The sequence below is a fragment of the Hypomesus transpacificus genome, chromosome 2 (assembly GCF_021917145.1).
Source record: "Hypomesus transpacificus isolate Combined female chromosome 2, fHypTra1, whole genome shotgun sequence".
Taxonomy (NCBI): domain Eukaryota; kingdom Metazoa; phylum Chordata; class Actinopteri; order Osmeriformes; family Osmeridae; genus Hypomesus; species Hypomesus transpacificus.
The window spans coordinates 3012269-3031597 of NC_061061.1; the positions used below are offsets into that span (position 1 = coordinate 3012269).

The 19329-nt window shown below is 50.5% G+C and overlaps 1 protein-coding gene across 1 annotated transcript; it reads right to left on the reverse strand.

Annotated features, from left to right (window-relative positions):
* Positions 1 to 641: 641 nt before the first annotated feature.
* Positions 642 to 14358, reverse strand: LOC124475599 (IgGFc-binding protein). The gene is made up of 21 exons (XM_047032348.1): positions 14193 to 14358; positions 11950 to 13185; positions 11424 to 11776; positions 10672 to 11251; positions 9988 to 10586; positions 9299 to 9866; positions 8928 to 9193; positions 8491 to 8820; positions 7796 to 8366; positions 7472 to 7668; positions 7185 to 7326; positions 6700 to 7028; positions 6043 to 6611; positions 5351 to 5942; positions 4458 to 5022; positions 3657 to 4255; positions 2998 to 3565; positions 2682 to 2881; positions 2163 to 2543; positions 1720 to 2006; positions 642 to 901 (listed from the first exon to the last, which is right to left on the reverse strand). The coding sequence occupies exons 1-21, from the start codon at positions 14284 to 14286 to the stop codon at positions 892 to 894; spliced, it is 9036 nt and encodes a 3011-aa protein (XP_046888304.1). The 5' UTR covers positions 14287 to 14358; the 3' UTR covers positions 642 to 891.
* Between the last annotated feature and the right edge of the window lie 4971 nt (positions 14359 to 19329).

Genomic DNA, 19329 nt, shown 5'->3' on the forward strand with positions numbered 1-19329 from the left:
TGTATGCTGATTTAACTTAATCAGACGGGTATGAATGGGAAGAGTAGGCTTAACGTTGTTCATTATTAAACTGACTGGGCCATGAAACCAAGACTTGAAGTGAGCAGCTTTCAGGAAAAAACACTGAACAAACTTGAATGAAATCGCTGTTCAATTTTAATTATAAACCATGTGGGAAAACTGACTATAAACATAGTTTACTGTCGTGAAGTTGACAGGAATTTCTAAGAATCTCAATCGATCAGCCACAGCATGACAGGCGTTGGCAATCCGTTTAAAATGCAACTACTACGTTGTGTAACGGACGTGGCCACGCTCCGTCACTACAAGGTGTCGTTCGCCACTTGCTGGGCTCGAACGCACGATCCCTGACTTGCCAAGCGCGACACATACCAGCTACGCCAAAGAAATGCTAGCTGATCGTTGATGAGGGTAGTTTACTACCTACCTGAGGAGTGAGTTTCACAGGTTCACACCCAGGTTACAAGTGATGCATTAAACACAAGGCCGCATGTTTAGATGCCCATGGGTCAATTGGTGGTGCATTTCCGAAATCAACTTGTAAGCGCAAGTGTGGGGAATGTTCCTACTGTGAAACTGAACGTTTAACCAAGATGGAATATTCAACCTGGACCACAAGATGGTGCTATTGATACAAGGAATGTTTATTTTTTGCAGACACCAAGTCAGTTGAAGTATTATATTAGTCATGAACTTTTAGATATTACAGAAATGGAAACATTTAGCAGAATTAAGCATGATTCGTTCTCGCATACAACATTCCAAGATGGCATGTACAATGCAGTGACTCAAGCACCACCATCAACATCCTCCTGGCATTGAAGTGGACTAGACAGTCTAGGACAGTCTATGCTGTTGGAGCCACATCTTCTATAGGCCACTGGAAAGAAAGATGAAAATGCTACATCAGTCCCAACCCTTTGGTAGTCAGCCAAGTCAAAACACATTCAGCCAAGCTGAAAGATGAGAGCAAAATACTCCAGAGACTTGTGTATGAGAACTGGACGGAGGCACTCAAAATACTTCCCATTACAATACAGCAGAAGAATACTTTTTATGATTGGGCAGTTAGAGATGTCCAATTAAAAGCTGCCACCTCAGACAGCCAGTTAAAGAATACAGCCATGGAGGGACGGCTGTACCCACACAAATGACTCCCCTCACCAAGGAACAAACACGCAACATTAAAGACTGCAATCTTGAATTAACACAGTACCCCCGATGAGGCTTTCAAATGTCCTTGGATGACAAGGAGTGATTGCATAGCAAGCTTGGAAGCGTTTGATGGCAGTGTGTCAGCCTTACCTGCTTTTAATCAGTAATTACCATTGGGGATTCTGCGGTTTAATTAAAATCGGACCAAATGCAATTAAAAAACACTTTCGTTCCCCCAACAAATGCTCTGTGGAGCTCTTGTTGGTGCGTGTTAAGAGAAGAATTTGTTCAATAGTCTTGGCACTGCCATCTCAGCCTGATCTTTACCAAGCAATTTCAGAGGTCAAATTAACTTTACAGCTAGAAACTTGGAGAAACTCTGCTGACAATTATATTATCCTATGCTACGGTGGGCTCAGTTATTGAGTTAGCTCAATCAAATGACGACATTACATGAGATCAGCAGCCCTTTGTATTTTTTCTTTATATCTAAAAATGACAGTGTAGGCCTACTAAACATGGCTGGATACCCCCGAAACTCACCAGTTAGAGAAGTCCCCGGCCCTCCAGGACCCAACGATCACAGACACATCAGTGGAGGGTGCTCCATCTGCAGTCTTCAGGTCATCCTTTGAGTTGCCGTTGTAGTTGCCACAGGCACCACAGACCTTGCCGGCCAGGTGGTTACCAACAGCTACGATGACTTCCTGGGAGATGGAGTAGGTGACGCGCACAGAGGAAGACCTCTCAATGACAACCATCCTGTTTGAAACCCGGACAGTCAACTGATCGGCCAACGTGCTGGGAAGGGAAGTCTTCCTGCCATTCACCTTGAGGGGTGGGGAAATAACAGATGACACCTGCGCTCTCCGGCCAGTATTCCTTTCACAATGCAGCCACTTAATCTGCTCATTTTTAACTCCCCCCCATTTCCACACCCCTCACATCCTCAGTAGCTACCCCACACCTCCCCATATTGGCCTCACCCAGACGAGGTGCGCGCTGTTCACTGCGACGGTGACGTCCTTGAAGAAGACGTAGACTGTGGCCACAGCGGGAGCTGCTCCTTTGCTGCATACGCGCACGTCCGCCACGACACGGAACCAGACGGCAGGTGCTTGGTCACACAGGGAGGCTACCTCGAACGCCCCCGGGCTTCCCGTCGCCCCCGCCATGCCATCGAAGGAGGTCAGGTAGGCCACAGGGCTAACCAGGCAGCGCCCCTGCTTGGGATGGCATCCCCTTACCCCGTCCCTTACGTCACAGACCTCACCGCTGGCACAGGACACCTGCTGGCAGTCGACCATCCCAGAGGCCTGACACACACACTTGGAGTTGCAGTCTTTGCTCACGACTGTCTGACCCACCTGGAAATGCACATAAGAGTTACAGACTCACGAGCAATAGGGCCATTGCTGTCACATCAACGTCACATCCTGTAACAATCTCCACGTGAGGAAGTGTCTGGAGGAGTAGCGATTGATTGAAAGTACGCAAAGCCCCACCTGTAGGTACTGCCCCTCATGGATGCACCCACACGTTTCCATGGAAACGCACTTGTCGCCATCAGACACAAAGCCCGCGTCGCACAGGCAGCCCTCGAAGCAGGTGTCGGAGCAGGGGAAGGGGGACATCAGACTGGCGCAGCTGGAGGCGCAGGTGTCGGCACACTGCTCAAAGTGTGCGTTCGCTGGGCACTTGGCAGCTGTCGGAGAAAGTCATTGTGACATTCATCCTCCACACGTGACTCGAGAAAAGATTGGCAAGGAAGGAAAACGTGAAGGCTGAAGTGGGGGGGGGGAGAAAAAGGCCAGCACTCACGGCAGAAAGAGGCGCTCCTCCAGGGCTGGATCTGCACCCCGGCATGCTGACAGGCGATGGCGTAGGCCTGGACGCCCTGACACAGGGTCTCCCCGTCTCCCTCCAGGGCACACACGTCATACACGCAGTGGGCAAAGTACGGCGCTGGGTCTACCTTGCCGTGGCAAGCCTTGAAGGGCCCGCCGGCGGCCGTTACAATCCCGCAGGAGCCGGGCTTGCCGTAGAGGGCCGCTTTGGCAGCGTCGCAGGCGGGGCACTGCCCGCCGCAGCCACCACACGCGGAGCCAGGGAGGTCCACCACCCAGGCGGCGCCAAAGTCGTCCACGTTCCTCGTCTGTCTGCCATTGGGGAGGCGGAAGTCGTCCGTGGGGTTTTGGTCGTAGTCGCCGCAGAGGCCGCACATCTTGCGCTGGTAGGTGGAGGGCACGACGACCTCGACGTAGTACGTCGTGTCGTAGAGAACGCGCAGACCAAAGTCGGTCCGGACGATGACGTTGCGGCCCTCCTGGCTCACCGTCACACGGCCCTCGCTGAGAGACAGGGGCAGGTTCGTCCACTCGTCATCCACCTGGAGGCAAGAGGGCACGGCTCAGACAGAATAAAAGTTGAGATCAAGCTCAATAAAAAAAAAGGATAATGTACAGTGAGGTACTACTTACAAGAACTCTCCATTTCACCCCTTGTTCAATGCTGACAATGTGGCCGTAGACCTCTACAGCCACGGTCTTAGTCACCGCCACTCTCCCGTTGCCATACTTCTCATTCCCCTGGGTTACTGTGAAGGCGCTCAGCTGGCCTTTGGCATCGTCACACACCTTGGCCAGCGTGTACAAACAGGTGCCCTGGAAGTCGAATCTACGCCCGTCAAACGTTATGTAGTGGGGGTCCCCTGACGCCACGCACTTTGCCTCGCTCTCCGGGTAACAGGCCTGCACCCCCTTCACCACCTTACAGACCTCCCCTGGTCGACACTTGGCCTTTTGGCAGGTCACGGCGCCATTCTCACCACAGCTGCACTGCTCCAGACATTTGTCCTCCGAGTAGAAGACGTCGCCCATCCTGTAGTAGCGCCCGCCGTAGGAGCAGCCGCACTTGGCCACGGGCACGCACGCCTCGCCGCTCTGAAGGTAGCCCTCGTCGCACTGGCAGCCCTCTGCGCAGGGCCGCTTGCAGCTGGAAAGGGGGGAGAGGCTGGCGCAGGTGGCAGGACAAGCAGGGGCACAGAGGCTGTACTGGCTGTTTGCCGGACAGACCGACGCTGCACGATGGAGGAAAAGGGGAACAGAAGGGGGGAGTTTGACAAGGAGGAGAGATGGAGATCAGACGGGTGTCGATTTAGTCATGTTATGACATGACTCAAACTCACGTCAAAGGTGTGACACTCGTTAGGCTTGTGAAGGTGCATGAGTTGTTGGGACCACAAGGAGGAAGGCGAGGTATAGAAACAAAACCAGACTCACGACAGAAGTGGGGGGTCCTCCAGGTGCCCACGCTGGCCCCCTGACCCTGGCAGGCGAAAACATAGGCTGCCACAGCGTCGCACACAGCGCCACGGTAACCATGGTAATGGCAGGTGTCGAAAACGCAGTCCTCAAAGAAGCCCGTGGGGTCGACTCGGCTGTGACAGTCTTTGAAAGGCCCCTGCTTGTTGGTGATGACGCCACAGTAGGCCTGGCCCTTGAAGGTCTCCTTCTGGGGGTCTGAGCAGCCCTGGCACCCTGCCTGGCAGCCACTGGTACAGCCTGGCACCAGCCCCACGTGCCAGCTCTCCCCCAGTTTGGAAGAGTCTGAGGCGATCTGCCCATCACGCATACAAAAGTCATCCTTGGGCTGGGTGTTGTAGTTGCCACACAGGCCACAGACAGCACCCTGGTAGGTGCTGGGCACAGTGACCCTCACCACACTGCGCCAGTCGAATGTCAGAGAGATGCCGGCGGATGTCTCCACCACAGCCGCAGCGCCACTACGGAACACGCGGAGCTGACCGTTCAAGTCCAGAGGCAGAGACAACAGCTGTCCATCGAGCTGGAGAGACGTAGAGAAGGAAAGGGGCAGAGAGTACGAGAATAATTTATAGGAGATTATAGATTTACTGTAATAATTCCCCAGTGCTTTTTAATCCAAACTAATACCCAGTTAAATCTTAGTTTAATTAAGTCCGCATGGATCACCAATGCTAATAGATAATTAAATACAGAGCCGTGAAAGGAAGAATTAACACATGCAGAACATTATGACCCAAACAGCCAATTAATCTTCTACTACTAATGCTGTTCCTGTTCCCCTCTTCATACAAGTAAAAATGCCTGCGCTTGTTTGTATTTTTCCCACTACTGCCATGCTCAGAACTCACCAGGATCATAGAGGGGTAGTCCTTGCTGATGGTGATGGAAACCCCATACATCGTCAGGATGACGGTCTTGGTGAAGGACACGGCCATGCTCCCTCGGTGATCGTTCTGCACAGTCACCTTAAAGGGGACGAGCTCGGCCTTATCTGAGCACAGCGCCACCAGCTGGTACACGCACGTCCCCTGGAAGTCGAAGCGGCGACCGTCGAACGTCTGGTAGTGGGGATCGCCCGCTGCCACGCAGGTCGCAGAACCGACGGGGCTGCAGGTGCGCTTGCCGTCCACCAGGTTGCACTTCTCATTGGCAGAGCAGGAGGCCAAGCGGCACACGACCATGCCCAGGGTGGTGTCGCACTCGCACAGGCGCCCGCACACCTCGTCGGCCCAGAAGCGCTCGCCGGCCTGGTAGTAGCGTCCCTGGTAGGAGCAGCCGCACGTCTTGGCCGGCACACAGACGCCAGCGCTGAGCACGTAACCCTTGTCGCACGCACAGGCCTCAACGCAGGTGCCGGGACAGGTTGGGCTCTGCTCAGGGAAGGGGCAGGATGGCTGGCACGGGCTGGCACAGATGTCATAGTGGCTGTTGGACTGGCAGTTCATAGCTGAGGAAAACATATGACCAATATAGAATTAGAAACATTTGGGCCCTCTCATGGTGCTAAACCGTTCTAGGTCCCACCAGAAGGTTTACTTACGACAGCCAAACTGAGTCCTCCAGTCCTTCACCACGATGCCCGCCTGACGACACTGCTCTGTGTAGGAAGCCAGAGCCTGGCACAGCATCTTCTTGTCTCCCTTTGTCACACAGGTCGTACACACAGCTGTCCATGAAGGTCTGAGGGTCCACCTTGCTGTGGCACACCTTGAAAACACTCTTGGCATTGGCGGTTAGAATCCCGCAGGAGGCTTCTGAATGGTACAGCTTACGGGCGCTTTCCTCACACTCTGGGCATTTCCCCTTGCACGTGTCGGCACAGGGAGTGTCATCTTGGTCGACCGACTTCCATTCTTTGGCCCAGTCCACCACTGAGGGCATGGTCTTTCCCGTGGCGTCCCGCAGCTCATCGCCAACGTTGCCGTTGAAGTTGCCGCACAGGCCGCAGACGCTGGCAAAGTAGCTGCTGGGCAACTCCACGACGAGTTTCCAGTTCCAGTCGTAGGAGACGCGGAGGCCGAAGTCGGTCTGTATGACAGCAGTGCCGCCAGACTGGGACACGGTGACCTGGCCTAGGTTGAGTGGCAAGTTCAACACCTGTCCATCAACCTGAGGGACAGAGGTGGTATAGTCTAAATGACATATACAGATTATGCAATTGTAGAATAGGGTACTCACTCCAAGGTTACAGCCTTACCATTACTCGACCTATCTGGTTCTTCAGTATGGTGATCGTGAAGCCATAGACAGCCACCTGGACCTCCCTAACGAACGAGACGGCAGTGTTGCCGCGGTTGTCGTTGCTCTCAGTGATGCGGAAGGGCGTGAGGCCGGCCAGGTCGCCACAGGTCTCAGAGATGATGTACCTACAGGTGCCCTGGAAGTTATAGTTGAAGCCGTCGTATGTGCGGTAGTGGGGGTCCCCCCAAGCCCAGCAGATGCCGGTGTACTGGGGAACGCACACGGCCTCGCCCTTCTCCACTCGACACGTCTCCTTCGCACGACACCCAGCATCCTTACAGGGATCTATAGAGGGTCAAGACGGTTGGTGTTCCACACTCTCCGTTTACAATTAAAAACATGGTGCCAAGTTCCGATTCGTGAAAAGCCTCAAGATGGGAAATGTAATTACCACCAGAACTCTTGAAAGTATGCCCGCACTTAAGATTAAAAGAGCCTTGCCTGTGTTGTAGCAGGACTTGACGTCTTTCTTGATCAGACACTTTGTGTTTGCGGGGCAGGAGTGAGCCACACAGACAAGCCCCTTCAGAGGGTCACAGGAGCACTTCTGACTGCACTCTCCCAAGTACACCACCTCACCAGCCTGGTCACATACAGTACAGGAAGTTTGTTACATTAAGAAACACCCAGTCATTGTTATGCTGCATCCACACAAACTTCTCACTTTTACAACTGTAACACCCATGTTACTGTAACCGTAGGACACCCCAGAATAACCCCATGTTTACCAGGTATGTCCGTCCGTTGTCATAGCAGCCACACTGCTTCTGCTGGACGCACGTCTGGCCGTTGAAGAGGAAGCCAGCGTCACACTCGCAGCCCTCAGAACACTTCGAGCACTTCACTGCGTCAGTAAGACTAGGACAGGCTGAAGAGCAGGCATCAGCACACGCCTCATAATGACTGTTAACTGGACACTTCATGGCTGCAAGAGGAACAGAAGAATAATTAAAAAATGTTTTAGCATTGCTGAAGCGTAGGAAGCTGACACCATGCCGTCAATCACATTTGTCGTTTCCCCAGCTAGAAGGCATAACAGGACCGTCACTCACGACAGAAGGAGGGAGTCCTCCAGTAGATGTCCACTCCTGCCATGTGACAGTTGAAGGCGTAGGCCGCCACACTGTCACACAACACCTTCTCGTCGCCCTCGGAGACGCATAAATCATACACGCAGTCGTTGAAGTAAGACACGGGGTCCAGTTTACTGTGGCAGGCTGCAAAGGGGCCCTTGGGAGCCGTTATGACCCCACAGTAGCTGGGCTTTTCAAACACGGCCTTCTTCGGGGGGTCACAAACCGGACACGCGTTTCCAGAGCAGCCGTTGTCGCACAACACACCCTTTATGGCCACCTTCCAGGAAGCCCCGAACGCATTGACATTCTTTGTCACACGATTGTCAGACATGGTGAAGTCGTCAGCGCGGTTTCCGTTAAAGTTGCCACAGAGGCCGCAAGTCTTGTCGCGGTAGTTGCCAGGCACGGTGACTGTGACGTGGTAGACGAGGTCATAGGTCACAAGCAGGCCAAAGTCTGTGGAGATGGTATAGTGGAAGCCCTGCTTGTACACCTGCACGGCCCCATTGTTCAGACTCAGGGGCAGGTTGTTGAACACGCCATCCACCTGAGGAAACATTTGACAATGATTTGCCAATATCATACTTCAATTGAATCAGGTTTCAATTCACTTTAATCCTGAAGGATTCCTTTATCATAATTCGACTATTTAGTGATGCGCATAGCCTCACCAGGACACCAAACATGTTGTTTCTGAAGATAAGGGTGAAGCCGTAGACCTCCAGCGCCACCAGTTTGGTGACAGAAACCTTGCGGTTGTTCCAAGACTCGTTTTCCACCTGCACAGCAAAAGGCACCAGCCGGGTGCCTTCCAGCCCACAGCCCTTGGCCAGGGTATAGGTGCAGGTGCCCTGGAAGTCGAAAGCCAGGCCATCGAAGGACAAGTAGTGTGGGTCGCCAGAGGCTTGGCACACAGCCTTACCCACTGGATTGCATTTCTGGACTCCGTCCACCACCTCACACTTCTCATTCGGACCACAGGAGAACTTCTTACACATCACCTGGGGATAATATTTGCTATAAATCACTGAAAGCGGTTGGTTTTCCTGTTGGAGATGCGTCGAGATTCGTTATTGATTGTTCAAGAGCCGGTCTTTGTATACCGTACCTGTCCATCCTGTGTGCAGCTGCACTCCTCGTCACACTTCCCATTAGGGTAGAACACCTGTCCCACCTGGTAGTAGCGACCGCCTTGGAGACAGCCACACTGGGAGAAAGGCACACAGCCGTCCCCGCTGAGGATGTGGCCTTCGTCGCAGGAGCAGCCCTCCTTGCACTGGGCCTGGCAACCCTGCGGTGACGACAGGCCGCTGCAGGTGGCAGGGCAGCTGGACGCACACATGTCGTAGTGGCTGTTGGCCGAGCAACGCACATCTGGGAGACGGAAGCAATTATCAATGACATAGCATCTGTTTAGTATGTATAGAATTTGGATAAAGAGGAAGGTTAATAAAATGTGTTTCAATGAACAGCTCTCACCACAGAGCTGGTTCGACCTCCAGGTGTAGACCTTGGCTCCTGCGGCCTGGCAGGCTGAGGTGTAGGCAGTGAGGGCCTGGCACAGCACGTCTTTCCTGCCCTTGTACAGACACACGTCATAAACGCAATCTTTAAAGTAACCCGCCGGATCCACCTGGCCGTGGCAGTCCCTGAACGGGCCCTTGGGGTCCCTCAGGAGCCCACAGAAGTCGCCCGTCTCGTACTCCCTCTTCTGGGTCACGTCACAGTTGGGACAGGTGCCCTTACAGCCGTGGACGCAGCCAGGGATCTCCTCCACCCGCCAGCTGCTGCCAAACTCCAGAGCGCTCACCGGAGCTTTTCCGTTGGTGGGCACGAGGTCGTCCTGGGACTTGCCGTTGTAGTTGCCGCACAAGCCACAGACGGCGCCCTGGTAGGTGCTGGGGAGGGTGACGAAGGCGTTGCTGTTCCAGTCGAAGGAGACCTTGAGGCCAAAGTCCGTGGTGACCACAGCGTACCAGCCGCTCTTGTAGACCGATACCTGGCCTTCACTCAGGGACACTGGCAGGTTCAGCAACTCTCCATTTACCTGGGGATAAATAGATCAGACAGGAATGGGTCATTTTTTTAAAATTGTTTTCTGGCAGTGATCCAGTACATTGCTCTATTTAAATTCCTGTATACCATGACTAAAAGCCAGTTTTGCTTACTATGACTAGGCCCTTGTACTCCTTGCTGATGGAGATGGTCTGAGAGTAGACCTTGACCTCTACCACCTTGGTGTAAGACACCACCCTGCTACCCCGGAAGTCGTTCTGCACCAACACTTGGAAAGGCACCAGACCAGGGTCCCTGGAGCAGAGCCCAGCCAGCTGGTACACACATGTGCCCTGGAAGTTGAACCGCTGCTGGTCAAAGGTCAGGTAGTGGGGATCGCCTTTGGCCTGGCAGGTGCTGTAGGAGACGGGGAAGCAGTCTCGAATGCCATCCACCACCTGGCACTGCTGTCCCGCCCGACAACCCGCGTCCTGGCACTCCACGCGCCCGCTCTCTGGCACACAGCGGCAGCGTCTCTTGCAGGCCTGGTCATCCCAGAAGGACTCCCCGGGAGGAACATTGCAACCCAGGTAGGTGCAACCACATTTGGCAGTGGGCACACACTGCCCTCCGCTCAGGACAAAGCCCCCGTTACAGGTGCAAGCCTCCACACATGGACCCTTGCATTTCGTGGGGGCAGTGGGGTCGGCACAGGTGGCAGGACAGGGGCTCCCACACAGTTCATAGTGGCTGTTGGCTGGGCACTGGGAAGCTATAGGGACAGGATGAGACAAAGCAGTCAGTACAGGCAACAGTCGATGAAAAACGCCTGGTTTCATGAATGAAAGGTTACTCACGACAACGAGCGAGGGCTCTCCAGTCCTGGACCTGGACGCCAGCCTTCTGGCAGGCCTCGGTGTAGGTCTCGAGAGCCCGACATAGGAAGGTCCTGAGGCCTCCTCCCATACACAAGTCAAACTTGCAGTTGTCCAGGTAGGCTTGTGGGGGGACGACAGAATGGCAGCTGCTAAATGGGCCTTTGGCCACTAGGCCGATCAGACCGCAGTACAGCTCGCCCTCAAACAGCTTCATCTGGTTGCTCTCACAGCGATCGCAGCCTCCCACGCACTCATCTGTGCACAGCGCGTCCTTCACCAGGCCTGCAACCTTCCAGCTGCTCCCGAACGCCGGCACCCCACGCGCCTGCGTGCCCAATGGCGTGGAGTAGTCGTCGTTGGGGTTCCCGTTGAAGTTGCCGCACAGGCCGCAGGTCTTGCCAGCGTAGCTGGCGGGCAGGGAAACCACAAGATGATGTTCCCAGTCATACTTCACGGTCAGGCCAAAGTCGGTCTGAATGACCGCAAAGCGACCCATCTGCGACAGGACCACCTTTCCCTCTTTCAGAACCACGGGCAGATTCCACAGGCCATAGTCAATCTGATCACAGAATTGTAGACACAAAAGGGCTCAGCATTAATGCAATTAGCACCATGTTCATCATATTACAAATCAGGTTTGGGAGACTTATAATAATAATAATCTTTAGGCTTAGTTTAAATAGAAACAGTAATGGCACAGCCTCAGCGTGGATCACCAAGGAGCATCTTACCCTGACACGGCCAGTCTCAGTCCGCATCACTGTGATGGTGAGGCCGTAGACCTTCACCGTAACCACGCCCACATACGACACCCTGAGACTGCCCCTGTTCTCATTCTGGGACAGGACCTCGAAGTCTGGCAGCACGTCTTCCACCGCACATCTCTTGGCAAAGACATACGTGCACGTGCCCATGAAGTCATAGAATCGGCCGTCAAAGGTGCGGTAGTGGGGATCCCCCATGGCCCAACAGGTGCTGGCCTCGGCTGGTTTATTGCTGCAGGTGGGCATCTCCTGCCTCGTCTCGCACACCTCGTCTGCCTTGCAGGTCAGATCGCTGCAGGACTTGGGGAAAGACAAACCACCTGAAATAAAATAAAAGATTATACCCTTTGTAGCCACACCCGTTAACTAGTTCAGTACATTGGTTGAAGACACACATGGTCTTTAAAAGGTATCCATCAACAAGTCTACTGTGATAGACTTGCTCCCTCCTCTATAGAAACACTTCTGATGCAGCAATCTTTGCGTCATTTACCTGCCTGGCGGCAGAGGGCAGGAGAACCATAGCCATTCATGTAACTGACCCCCATGCTGTAGAGGGCAAACGGAGAGCCAAGGGTCATCGTGTGTCTGTTGTCGGGGTACCCCTGAGGGTAGTCCATCTCTGCCCAGGAGAACTCGCTGGCTGAGATACTCGTCCACTGGACAGTGTTGGGCAGGGGTTTGCCGTCAAAGCGCAGAGTGGCTAGCTCATTGGTCTTCACCACCAGCAAGGCTTTGTTCTCAAAGCCGTCCTGGCCTTCCAGGAAGTAGGAGGAGCAGAAGTGCTGGGAGGGCAACACTGTCATCAGGAAGGGGTCGTATATATGGCCATTCAGCATGACCCCGTTGAAGAGCAGCATCACCTGAACGCCATGGTCGGCCTGGATGGTCATGGCGTCTGGCTGCTGGATGTCAAACTCCTTAGCCTTCCCCTGGTCCAGTGAGACGACGTCGACCTTGCTCCCCTTTCGCACCGTGACGCGGGTGGCCTGGGAGGCCTGGATGATGACGGTGTCCCGGCCTTTCTGGAAGCCGAGGGGAGGCACGATGAAGCTGGATCCCCAGCTGGAGACGGGCAGCAGCTGCTCGAAGACGTGGTTACACTTGGAGAACTTCCAGGTGCAGGTGTGGCCCGTGAAGACGGCCACAGGGAGCTGGGACGACACTCTGGTGCCCGTCAGCTCAGAGGTCGACTGAATCTGGATGCTCTGGTAGGGCAGGAGGTCAACCACCAGCTGGCTCCCCGCGGTGTACATCCGCCTTTGGTAAAAAAGCAGGTCACTGGGCACCACCTCCACACGGTTCTTCTCCTTGCCGTTGCTTATGGAGAACTCCTTGAAGGTGCCCAAGGGCGTGGCGGACGGGGTGAAAATGTAGTAGTCTGTGCCCCATTCACTCACAGGATAGATCACGCTAGTGTCGGCAGTGTAGAGCTTGTAGTTGAAGGCAGCCACCGTTACGTCTGCGGAGGACTCAATCTGGACCGTCTTGGAGGACATCTCCGTTCCGCCCATCTCCACCCCGTCAGGGAGGGTAACGGTGACCGCCTCTCCGGCCCCCAGCTTCTGCTGTTTCACAAAGTTCAAACTGGACACCTTCACGGTCACGCTGGTGTCGCCCTGCAGGGCATAGATCTGTAGCTGGAAACGAGCGCCAGGGTAGCTGGTCTTGTAGTTCTCCATGAAGGACATGGCAAACTCCCTCCCAGCCCATCCAGCATGGCACACACCTAAGAGACAGAGCACAAGACAAACTGATCCAAGGGAAGATCAAAACCACTGGCTGACGTGACAAATTATTTTTTGGACAGGGGTTTACAAGACAGGCCTGTTATACAATGGACCAGAGTCCTTGTACCTTGTAAAGCGAGGATAACGTGATGATAATTTGACAGGATAGTTAGTTCACACCTCAGTATCTTTAGATTTTTACATAATAGAAGGAATAGTCTTGTTCCCTGTACACGTGATTGCGCTTTGAACAGTGGAACTTATAATTGCTAATCAAACATTCAGGTCACTTGGAGTTTAAAATAATCTGGACATTTCATAAATACCTATTCCATGATTCTGCAGAATGGATTGAGAACCCCCCCCCCCCACACACAGTCACTCAAATGCTGATTAACTTATTATACTACAGTTTTCACTGCAGTAACCCAGTTTCAAACTCAATAGCTGCCGAAATAAATGCCACTGAAAACGCAGGTCTCAATTTAGACCATCCTTTGTTCTACACACAATTCTTCCCCTGTTTAAATTCTAGTCCGCTCACCTTGGCAGTGGGACCGGCCAGGCAGGCACAGGACACACTGCCAGGGTTGACAACATGATAAATGGCTTTAAATTGAGCGATCACATGGCTGTACGTGTCGTGCTGAGGAATTCGTGAGCACGCTTGGGGAAAGCCGCAGCAATTGACTAAGAACGATGAACGTGGATGCATCAGATTCAATATTAGCACGTAATGGACGGAAAGCAGTTGGAGATGGATGGCAATACGGTACTACTCTTTTTTCTAAATATTTTAGTTTGAGAGTTGCGGTATTGAGAATTATGTTGAATACAGAGGGAACATGTGCAATATTTATTACAAGAATAATGGAAGTCCATCTGTACAGTTTAACTAAAATTGGAAGTGTCTGATTGGAAGTGAAATATAAAATGCTTTCAAATGTTGTAATTTAATTTGAATCACTGAAAGGAAAACCAGAAAGATTGAAAAATGAACACTTACCAGAGACTAGTAGAGCAACAAAACACAGCAAAAACTGGGTTCCCATGGCTGCAAACACAGTATTTCTTTTACTCAGGATACCCACAAGTTTCATAATTACACTTCAGAAAATACATCTACAATATTTAGTGTACTAGAACAGAACTTTGACAAGTCACTGAAACAAGCCTACCTGGAGAGGAATGTAAGGTAACGGAACCCATTTACTGCTTAAATAGTGTCATGTTCAAGTTAACAGCCAATAAGAGCCCATTAAAGTCACGGAGTGGGTGTTTAGCACAGTAAACAGACGCTCTCAAACAACTAAGGGAGTGTCACAATCTGCCTTTATACCCGAGTGTTGACACAAAATTCTACTACAACAGTGATGATCCATGTTGATAATTAATTTTTATAAATTAACATTTGCATGGAATTTCCCCTAATTGAAACTTGCATTCCCTCATTCATAGAGCATTATTGTAAATTTGAATTGAGTGCAATAAAAAACAAATTCAGTATTAAAATGAATATAGTAGCCAACATATCCTCATTCAAGTTTTCCCTTCTAAAATTGATGCCAGTCACAGACACTTACTGCTATGGTTTCTCTATACATTTTGCCATTGGTTTAAACCTCCTGTCTGCAGAATATTAGATGCAATCAAACACTATTGACTGGCCAAGGCAGGCGAGATAAGACCTCAACCGCAACATTTCTCTTCATTCAAACCCTTTACACAGACTGAGCCAGGATACCAGAGAAAAAGGAATTGTTCAAGCAGGTGAACTCCATGATACAAGGAACATCAACCCCACGGATACTTACTTTGTGTAGCTTGTAGAATGTATATAAAATATACATATACTATTCTGTCAAAGCCACCTCTTTCACTCTCCTTGTCTTCCCTGACTGGAGTCCTCCTGGATTTTTATTGCAGTTGCAAGGTGGCAGGTAGGTGGAACATCCTTGATTGCTGATGGAACACACCTGTGTCCCCTCTATACTGGGCCCATAGCGGGGACACTGTCTGCACAAGCACACACTGTCCATGATCTGAAAACACAGTTTTGCCCCTGTTAATCCCCCCCCAAATCATTTATTTTCTGTGATTACCTTTGGTAATTAGATGTTGTCATTGTTATACCCATGAGAAGTCTCTTTTGTCACTTACCACAACTAATTCCTATCCTTACACTAATTACACTTAGACAATGCTCATAGAAGGAGTTGACAATGGCTAATCACTGTGTTGACGGTACAAGGAACAAACCGTTTTTGATCTCCAGTAAACACTGCACCTCTCCTTCAACTGCATGAGTCAAAGCACTGCTTGATTACTGTTTGAGTCAACTGTCTGAGCCACTGTCCGAAGCAGTTAAAGGGTTTATATAGGGAAAAAAACAACGTTAAGTACCAGGATTATTACATCTTTAACTGTATCAACAGGTTGAAACATACATGCTCTTCACAGGTATTTCAATTTCGTCCCACTGAATGATAATGATAAACCAGTACAGTGAAATTGATGTTTGATTTGGGCCCCAACCAACTTACGGTGTTGGTGTAAAGCCTCTGTTCTAGGTGGCACAGAGAGAGCTATTGGACCAATATTAATTGTTTGATAGTGTCCAAGATGCCATATCTAAACCAACATGATTGAAAGGTCAAATATTGATGCAGCCGGACATCATTTGGTGAAGAGGAGTTCACATTGGAACTGAAAAATGGCCAACAGGATTTTCCTAGGTAAGACCCAGTCAGAATACAACTGTGTATATATGAGTGTTTCTCAATGGTTTAACACTTTGGAAACAGGGTGTGCCTTTTCTTTGCATTGCTGTAATGTAAACTAGGTTAGCCGGACATGATTGCTTATTCAAGTAGAGCAGGGGTTGATCATTGTGTTGAACTGCGAAGGGATTAGGATACGTCTATTGTCAATATATAATGAGATTACGGAAGGGGAAGCACAGTGCATTGGGAGTGTGAATGAGCACACATGGAAGAACGTTTTTTGTTCTTTTTTTACTCAATGAAGGCATGAAACATCTAATCCACAACTGGAAAGATGACAGAATTCAATAGCAGCACTGACTACAGGTAGACAATACCTCCCATGCTCATGGTCCTCAACCTGTGCCAAACAGAAGCACATCCAGGGAAGTCACCGAAGAGCCTGGAGACCAACTGTCTCATCCGAGGGCAAGGGACTGTGGTCGTCACAGAGAAAGCATAGCTTGCTTGTGTGCCAGATTGGAAGTTGGACTGTCACCACAGAACACCAGCTTCAACCCACAGCACAAACTCCTCCGGAGGGTTCTTCTGGAGTGACCTCTGATCTCACTGGGCACTCTGATTTCCAGATGATTCTCTTCCTTGAGTACAGCTCCAGGTCAGGGTCCTCTGCAGAGCCCTCCTGGCGGGAGCATATGCACTTCACTAAACTTCCTGGAGGAGGGGCTCTCCCAGAGACCTTGGTGGGAGGTCACATAGGGACACCAGGAGGGCCCAGGGTCCATATGGGTTTGGTGGATCCTACTACTGTAATACTGTATGCCCACCATCTTGTTTTGTTTTTTACCAGTTTGAATGTTTTCAAAGTCATTCGTAAGTCTGTTGGAGTCTGTATTTTGTCAAAAGACTGTGACCATTTAGTGTCAATAAGACTGACTCAAGTTTACAAGGTTCCGACATACTATTACCTGTCTCAATTAAGGAGGTTGATACTGTTTCGACATTTAAAATGAGGTTAAACGTTCTTGTTTAGTAAATTGTACGATTGTTAAAAGTAAGCATGTGTGTAAATTGGGAGCTGAGCTGTCAGCACCTGCCTGGTCGTCTGTCGGCCAATGCTGGACCTGGTCGTCAACCGTAAACCAGTCTCCATGACGGCCAACAGGGAGTCTCCCGGTCCTGTCCTACATCTATAAAGTTGAACAATGGATTTTGGTGTTTCAAAACCCATTGACACTGTATGACTATGTTTAGCCTGTGTTCTGCTCCTCTCTTTCACCAACCGTCTCTGGAGGAGGGGATCCCTCTCTGAATTGCTCCTTCCAAGGTTTCTTCAATTTTTTCTCCTGTTGGGAGTTTTTCTGGGAGTTTTTCCTTGTCTTCCTTGAGGGTTTAGGTTGGTTGAGGGGCAGTTCTATGGGCGTATGTGAAGCCCTCTGTGACATGCTTGCGTGTAAAAAGGGCTATACAAATGCATTTGATTTGATTTGATATTGGTTTGTGTTTGTGTCCATGGACCGTATGTATAACCAATCATAGAACAGTTAGTTTTCTTTCCTTGTTTATGCCCCAGAAGAGGTAATCATTTCGAGGTCAATTTTGTGCCACAGGAAAACAATGCCAATACGCTATTTTGCAGGAGTTTTGAAACATCTGATTTCTTATTTATAGAGAAGCAATGAGGGAAAAAGGGTAATGATTTCCAATAAGCATTCTTCATGCTTAGATTAAATGTCGTTTAGAGGCGTTCTCAATGGCAGATATGGATAACTGAGCTGTGAAGCAGTCATTCAATATCCAACAGTGAACACTAGCATTCCCCCTCACACATCTAACCCAAACGTCTGGGCATAGTCAGTGACATGAGTTGACATCCAGCCTGAGATGATTGATGAGTGGGCAGAAAACACAACTTGGGTCAATAAAATTACGTTAAAACACCTTGTCAAAACAATGTGTCAAGTGACACTGTCAAGTCAACTTTAATACTTGAATGCATAAATGAAAGGCAAATATTGAAATGACAATGCCGAATTGATTAAATCAACATTTCCCAGCAACCACTTGAATCATTCGGTTACGGTTTGGGTTCTGGTGAGGCAACACATTTGTTTCCTTGTGCATATTGATCCTTATCCAATATTGCCACATCTCAAATATGTTCTTTAAACACGGAATTTCCACAGTCAACATCATTTATTCAGGGATTAACTGTGACCCCTGCATGTGACACAAATCCCCATAGGACAGCTGCATGTCATACAGCACCTGGCCTCTCTTTCCCTGGCCTGGCATCATGTCTCCTGGCCCGGGCTCACCCCAGCCTGGCCTCCTCCAGGCATGGAGCAGTGGGCCTTCTTGAGCTGAGCACAGCATCCCTGCTGCACCCATCCACACGACACACGCTCCTGCATGTACATTTGTGGGATTCCTAGCTTTGCTCTGACTGCTTGCAGGTGGACCCAGGGGTGTTGTTAGACATGAAACTACACTGGGGCACAGGCCCCTGTTCATATCCCTTTCATTCTTTCAAGCTTGTTGCGCACAATGCACTTCTAGGCTATAGAACTCCCCTTGCTTAACCCCACTATACATAGTTCCGGGTCGCCAGTTTGATATCAGCTTTGGCAGGGACATCAATAGTTAATGCCAGTGCGCACATTTTGTTTGCATTCATTTGAGCACACATCCAGTTTTTTGAGCTTCATGTAATATTGTTTTTATGTTTTAGTCAAAATAAGATCATCGGTAGGCCTATCATTTAGAAACTTTCTTCAGCTTTGTAATGTTTTTTTAGTGTTTCAATTCTGACTTGTGTGCCGAGTCCGACATCTGGACTTTTGTGTGCGTGCTGCAGTGGTTATTTGGCAAGCTCAGAAGACTGTGCTGAAACGGAATTCTGCATGCATCGGTAATTTTTTTCCGGGAGTATCAATCTAAATGTATGCATTGATTACTAAAGTAAATTGTTAAAACTCAAACCTTAGATTTCACTGGGGCACAGCAGAGTTATACAGGGGCACGTGCCCAGGTAAAAAGGGTCTAACAACGCCCCTGGGTGGACCTATCCCATTCTCGGACACTGTCCCCTGTAGTAGCAGCTGCAGTCCTTGGGCTGAACACAGAGGGCGCCATTGAGCCCACGATCAGGGTCACAGAGTCAGCCATCCCAAGGGGCTGGGGGTCAGCTCTGCTCATATCTGGAAGCTGTCCAGACAGCTTGGAGTGCAGCCAGATGGACGGGCCTATTCTGTGGAGGAATATAGAGAAAAACAAAACATGCTCAGCCCTCACATTCTGCTGGTGGAAGACAGTTGTACTTGGCTCACAGAGTTAGGGTTGGTCAATGATGCATTACTACCATCTAGTGGCTCAACAGCAACCCAGAGGAAGAGACCTGAATAACAACCACTGTTTACC